Here is a 6,940-nt window from a genome sequence, read left to right as displayed (position 1 = left end):
GCATTTGGTAACAGGAAACAATTGTCACATTAGTGGTCAGGATATTTATACATTTAACGGCATTTCCGACGAGGGCATGTAATACTTATTTCGCCCACTTGGGGGAGCTCAGGTTACATGAGGAAAGCTTGGATTACATTCGATGAAGGAGTGTCTTGCTGAAAATAAAAACATTGCACAAGTAACTTCTTTTCAGCACTAATATCAACAACAGATAGCAACAACAGTTAACATAACTACTCAAATAGAGGCAAACATATTCAGGTAACTAAAGATTTGATTAAATTTAATTAGATGCTTTGAGTCTTTTGGAGACTGCAGTCCTTTTACATTGAAAGTTCAGCTGTCCTGGACAATGTCACACTTAGGTGAGACAAGGAGTATCCCTTTGATGTGGTAATAAAACAAAGAATAAGGTCAGTTGCCACGGAAACGTGTGTGGGGGGCCAGTTTTGATAGGCTGTTCCGGGAGATGCCAATGGCTGGTGCGTGTCTCTTTGTCAGTTTAACAGTCAGGCCCCGCGTTATCAGCTTCGGAATCAAAAAGCTGCCAGTTTTATGGTCGGGATAGCACTTAGAGAAAGCAACTTTGACCCCTCCCCTTCTTCTCTGGGGAGGAGAGAGGAATTTAGGGTAGCTCCACATTTATTCCATGTAAAATGCACAAATCCACACCGTTGTTCACTACAGTGTCCTTGTTTGTTTTTTCAGCAATGGAAAGATGTGAACTTGCAGTGGAACCCAGAGGATTACGGTGGTATCAAAAAGATCAGAGTTCCCTCCACTGACATTTGGCGGCCTGATCTGGTTCTCTACAACAAGTACGTTTTCAGGCTAAATTTGAACCATGTCATGTTCCCTCTTTTTTTTCATCACAATAAGCTTTACACAGTCTAAAGCACACAGACGTCTAGAAACAATCAACACACCTGTCAGTGATGTTTTGAATCACACTTTCCTATACTCCAGTATGCAGCGTGTGAAAGCTCAGATTTCATCAGGCTAAATCTGCACTATTGCCGGGTCCCCCTCCTCCTCCTCCCACCATATGCTGCATCTGACACACTGCTGTTTTTCCCTGACAACCAGCTCCACTGCCACAACAGTTTGTGCCAAGCTGAGTGCTGGTTGGCTGGGCTGTGCGGCAGCAGCACTAACTCATCCTCAGGCTCTGATGTCCCCCCACGTTAATATTTAACTTATTATCTCCAATGTTGATGCTTCCTATGTTTTTCTGTGCCCGCAGTGCTGACGGTGACTTTGCCATCGTTCATGAGACCAAAGTGCTGCTGGAGCACACAGGAATGATCACATGGAACCCACCTGCCATCTTTAAGAGCTACTGTGAAATTATTGTGCTGCATTTCCCCTTTGACCTTCAGAACTGCAGTATGAAGCTGGGTACCTGGACCTACGATGGAAACTTGGTCGTCGTCAATCCTGTAATTCCATCAAGACTTATTCGCTTTCTTGCAAAGAGTTACATGAGAATATTGATGCTATGTCAGTTAAATATAAAGCAGAAGCAAGGAGATAGTTAGCTTAGCTTAGCATAAAGCCTGGAAACACTGGGAAACAGCTAGTCAGGCTCCGTCCATAGGTAAAAATCTGCCTATCGGCACATCTAAAACTCACTTATTAACATGTTATATCTTGTGTGTTTAATGAGTACAGACAATGAAGTGTAAAAAAAACATTCTATGGGGGTTTTGTGCCAGACTATTCCCGCTGCTTTCAAGCTAAATGCTAAGCTAAGCTAACTGTCTTATGGCTGTAGCTTCATGTTTACCACACAGACGTGACAGTGGTATAGATCTTCTCGTGTAACCCTCAGCAAGAGAACGAAATGCATGTATTTCCCAAAATGTAACCATACAAAAAGTGTAAATCTCTGTGAGGAATATAGATGGCTTTACATGATACTTGAGAGTGTCAGATAACTCAGAGCAAACACCAAAGGTCATTTTGAACAACATCTCTTTATAGCTTAAGAATTTGGATAAACAAACAAAATTTGAATACTATGGCATCAGTTTTATTTCTTATGTTGTGTTATGTGTTGTGCACCATCCTCCTGCGTTTTATAGAGAATAAGCAGCCTTCCCACATCTATTGGGGAGGTAACTTCTGTCACCACAATACAACTATATACATTACATTTGAACCCAAACATAATTCAGAAAAATAGAAATATATACATATAAAGAATTTGAATGAACAATCATCCTTTAATCACCCTGTTTTATTGCTTTTTCTCACCAGGACAGTGACCGCCCTGATCTGAGTAACTTTATGGAAAGTGGGGAGTGGGTGATGAAGGATTTCCGAGGCTGGAAGCACTGGGTGTACTACTCTTGCTGCCCGGACACACCTTACCTGGACATCACCTACCACTTCCTCATGTTACGGCTCCCACTGTACTTCATAGTCAATGTCATCATCCCCTGCATGCTCTTCTCCTTCCTGACTGGCCTTGTCTTCTACCTTCCCACAGACTCGGGTATGTTGACACTGTTTCCACATTGTTTCTTTTCGCTGTGATATAAAACACACACACAAAAGAAAGCAATAAAATATGACATGTACCAGTGAATATGTAGACATATTTAAACGTCCATCACACACAATATATTTATAATAACTCTCACAGTAAGTCACATATGTCCTTTGTCATTACTCCTATTGTTTATATAATTAGTATGTCTTGATATGTTCCTTTTGATCATTATAATTTGTTGAAGGGCATGAGCTGATTGGTACATTGCCTAAGATCATACAGCACTCTACGTGTAACAGCCCTTTTTCTGTATTTTCCAGTTCATTAAGATTTGACTGAAATGCAAATGTAACATGGTGTTGTTGCTTTTGCGTTTGTTATTTTCCTACTTTTGCTGCTTAAGATGTTTTCCCAGTAAACATATTGCTGGAGTGAAGGTACAGGTAAAGCAATAGTTCCACATTTTGGGAAATACGTTTATTCACTTTCTTGCCTAGAGTTAGATGATAAGATTGATTCCACTTTCATTTTTGTCTGTTAAATATAAGGCTACAGCTAGCAGCCTGTTAGCTTAGCTTAGCACAAAGACTGGAAACAGGGGGAAACAGCTAGCCTGGCTCTGTCTGAAGGTAAAAATCTGCCTAGCAGCAGCTATTAACATCTATGATTTGCACCCTCGCTGTGACAACAAGACTCCATGAAATAGTCTACACAGAACCCCCCATAAAACTGCTAATTGTTTTTTATGGATTATATTACATCACTGTTAGTAATTGAGCTTCTCATCAAACTCTCAGCAAGGGCACAAATATGCCTATTTCCCAAAATTCCCCATAATACACATTCTGGGCAATACAGACAAACACATTTTCTCACGCAAAGCAGGGCAAATTAACTACCAAACGTAGGAAACGCTCTTCTGGACCACCACTGACCATGAGGGAGGTGAGGAATTCTGATTTCCAGTGTAGATATATAACAGGAAGAAAATAAAGGAAGGAAAAAAGAAATCACTCAATACAATCAGAAAGACTAAATAAAAACAGTATATTATTGGTTCATCTCATTTCAATTTAAACACATTCATTTAGGTTTTTTAAGCTACCACACATCTCGATTGCTTGACATTTCTTGAACATGGATGACAGTAGATGTCAATCACTTCCGAAATGTCCAGTGGGTAGTCCAGGTTTGATGTACTATAACCTCTGACCTAGTGCAAATTGTCAAAAATAATTCATATCTACTTGCTACATTGTCTTTCATGTCAGATCACAAAAACACAGACACGATATGATAACTGTCATCATGTTGGACAAATCCTTGTTCCTAATTCTCCCCGTCAGTCTAAGGTGTCCCTACACCAACTGCTACAGGAACTGCACTGCTTGTGTGCACATCTGGCCGTGTTCCCAGCATGTAGGACTGCCTCATTACCCAGGGTCCCAATGTGCTGTCATGTCTGAAAGCAGGCCTTTGCTTTAATGTATAATACATCACTTGATCCCTGTTTCTGATGTGGCTGCTGACAGGATAGTGTTGAGGAGAAGCTGGTGCTATAAGGTGCTCTCTCTGGGATAACTGCTCTTACTGAGTAACAAAAACAACATGTCTTGCATTTTTCTTGAAATGCTGTCAGAATCTGTTTACTTGGGATATTGTTGAACAACAACAACAACAACAACAACAACAACAACAGTTAAATCGACAACAAAAATGCTCCTCAAGGTTTAAATTGTGATTTGCTCGTATGGGTGAACAGTGCAGTGATTGTGTTGTTGTGTAAATACTAGAGGTAGACCCCTGATTGGATGGCTAGGGAAGGGAAATATTGGACTCAAAGTAACAGCTCCCCCTTGTTGCAATGTAATAAGATTGCATGTTGTAGGTATCGTGTGCCAATAGACTTTGCAGCTCCACTTTTTAAACACCAGTTTCAGGGTTTTTTCATTGTGTCTTTTAAAAATTGTGTTATTGTATGTGGAAATTGCTTATTTGTCTTACTAAAAACACAATATCTGCATGTGTTAGATGAGAAACATCTTATCAGTTCTTTAATGTATGGGACACACTTCATTAAGTTCATTTGTGAACTAGGAAATAGCACCTGTAAAACTGTCTTATCTGAAGGTATTTTCAGTAGCTATTTTAAAGCTTTTGATCATATCAAATGAGCAAAAACAGCCTTGTGGTAAGTTTTAGATTAAAACAGATTAAAAAGTCAGTTTGAAGCAGAGGAGATGGTTTTGTTGTGTCTTCCAGGTGAGAAGATGACTCTCAGCATCTCTGTCTTGCTGTCTCTGACTGTGTTCCTTCTGGTCATTGTGGAGCTGATCCCCTCTACCTCCAGCGCTGTACCACTCATTGGGAAGTACATGCTCTTCACCATGGTCTTCGTCATTGCCTCCATCATCATCACTGTCATCGTCATCAACACCCACCACCGCTCCCCAAGCACTCACACAATGCCGGACTGGGTCCGCAAGGTGAGCAGAACGGAGCTGAGGGGAACACAATGATATCATTTCGAATGTTGAGAACTATAAATAAAGTTGTCCTATTTTCAAGCTTGGCAAGCTTTGGAGAACAATCCTTAATCTTTTTTTCTCTGCGTTATGTTGCCATCTAGTGGTAGCAGACAGAATGTCTTTTATTTAATCCAGTGTTGGGTACATCTTGACATAGTGCATATCTTTTGTCTTTTTATGGCAGGTCTTTATTGAAACCATTCCCAACATCATGTTCTTTTCAACAATGAAGCGTCCAGGAAAGGAAAAGCAGAATAAAACCATCTATGGTGCTGATTTTGACATCTCAGACATCTCTGGCAACCAGACCACTTCTGTTCACTATAAGTCGCCCATCACCAAGAACCCTGACGTCCGCAGTGCTATTGAGGGAGTCAAGTACATTGCAGAAACCATGAAATCAGACGAGGAATCCAACAATGTAATCACTCTCACACAGAAAGTCTCTCTAATATGATTCTTTGATGAGTTGCTTGCTTTTGTGTGCGTGACACATTGTTCCTCTTCTCTTCCCAGGCTGCTGAAGAGTGGAAGTTTGTGGCCATGGTGTTGGATCATATTCTACTGTGTGTGTTCATGGCTGTGTGTCTTATCGGCACATTAGGTGTGTTTGCAGGCCGCCTCATTGAGCTGAGCATGCTCTGAAGGACTGTGCCTTGTACTTTACTGGTTTAACTTCTCAAATGACTAGTTTGTTGTCTCTACTGCATGTGGAAGTCTGTGTGTTTGCTTTTTGGTGTCTGATCAATGGTCCTATATGTGTATGATACACAGTCATGTTGTGTAAAGTGTCATATTGTATGCCATTTATTGAACTACTGAATCAATTCAAAAGGAATCAAATATTTTGGAATATTGTACTATTGTTTTCTGTGACATGTTTATAGGAACCAACTGAATAAAATGGATTTGTTTCCAATATTTTCTTTAAGATGCTTTTACACATGCCCCTGAATTGTAAGGGCATGGGGTATCTGTTGGACAATAGAAACACCAGCTTTCTGAAGCACTCACGCCTCTCCAGTTGTGCCTTTCCTTGTTGTTTCCCACTGTTTCCCATTGAACTCTTCACGAGTACTGTATATTTTTCTTTCAAGCCTCTATTTGAAATTCAAATACATATGCAGATTATGTTCTCTTGTGTTATCAACACTATAACTCAGCAAACAACTTTCCAAACAACTCTTTAACAGGTTTTACATACACGTTTAATTTTTGGTTTGAGGCTTCAGGAAGCCTTGTACTTTACTGGTTTAACTTCTCAAATGACTAGTTTGTTGTCTCTACTGCATGTGGAAGTCTGTGTGTTTGCTTTTTGGTGTCTGATCAATGGTCCTATATGTGTATGATACACAGTCATGTTGTGTAAAGTGTCATATTGTATGCCATTTATTGAACTACTGAATCAATTCAAAAGGAATCAAATATTTTGGAATATTGTACTATTGTTTTCTGTGACATGTTTATAGGAACCAACTGAATAAAATGGATTTGTTTCCAATATTTTCTTTAAGATGCTTTTACACATGCCCCTGAATTGTAAGGGCATGGGGTATCTGTTGGACAATAGAAACACCAGCTTTCTGAAGCACTCACGCCTCTCCAGTTGTGCCTTTCCTTGTTGTTTCCCACTGTTTCCCATTGAACTCTTCACGAGTACTGTATATTTTTCTTTCAAGCCTCTATTTGAAATTCAAATACATATGCAGATTATGTTCTCTTGTGTTATCAACACTATAACTCAGCAAACAACTTTCCAAACAACTCTTTAACAGGTTTTACATACACGTTTAATTTTTGGTTTGAGGCTTCAGGAAGCCTTGTACTTTACTGGTTTAACTTCTCAAATGACTAGTTTGTTGTCTCTACTGCATGTGGAAGTCTGTGTGTTTGCTTTTTGGTGTCTGATCAATGG

The 6,940-nt window shown here is 39.8% G+C and overlaps 1 protein-coding gene across 2 annotated transcripts in view; it reads left to right on the top strand.

Annotated features, from left to right (window-relative positions):
- The window catches only part of LOC123974364 (acetylcholine receptor subunit alpha-like), a 21,995-nt gene extending 15,489 nt beyond the window's left edge, over positions 1 to 6,506 (top strand). Inside the window, exons 4-10 of one of the 2 annotated variants that reach the window (XM_046055001.1) lie at positions 712 to 821; positions 1,247 to 1,442; positions 2,263 to 2,500; positions 4,760 to 4,983; positions 5,210 to 5,446; positions 5,542 to 5,694; positions 6,277 to 6,506. In XM_046055001.1, coding sequence (XP_045910957.1) covers positions 712 to 821; positions 1,247 to 1,442; positions 2,263 to 2,500; positions 4,760 to 4,983; positions 5,210 to 5,446; positions 5,542 to 5,670 — 1,134 coding nt within the window. In that variant the 3' untranslated portion in view covers positions 5,671 to 5,694; positions 6,277 to 6,506. Of the gene's footprint in view, positions 1 to 711; positions 822 to 1,246; positions 1,443 to 2,262; positions 2,501 to 4,759; positions 4,984 to 5,209; positions 5,447 to 5,541; positions 5,925 to 6,276 lie in introns of those variants that run through there. The other variant, XM_046055000.1, reaches the window with a different exon arrangement.
- The last annotated feature ends 434 nt before the right edge of the window (positions 6,507 to 6,940 follow it).

This window comes from Micropterus dolomieu, linkage group LG07 (assembly GCF_021292245.1).
Source record: "Micropterus dolomieu isolate WLL.071019.BEF.003 ecotype Adirondacks linkage group LG07, ASM2129224v1, whole genome shotgun sequence".
Classification (NCBI taxonomy): domain Eukaryota; kingdom Metazoa; phylum Chordata; class Actinopteri; order Centrarchiformes; family Centrarchidae; genus Micropterus; species Micropterus dolomieu.
This window is presented reverse-complemented; position numbering and strand designations above follow the sequence as displayed.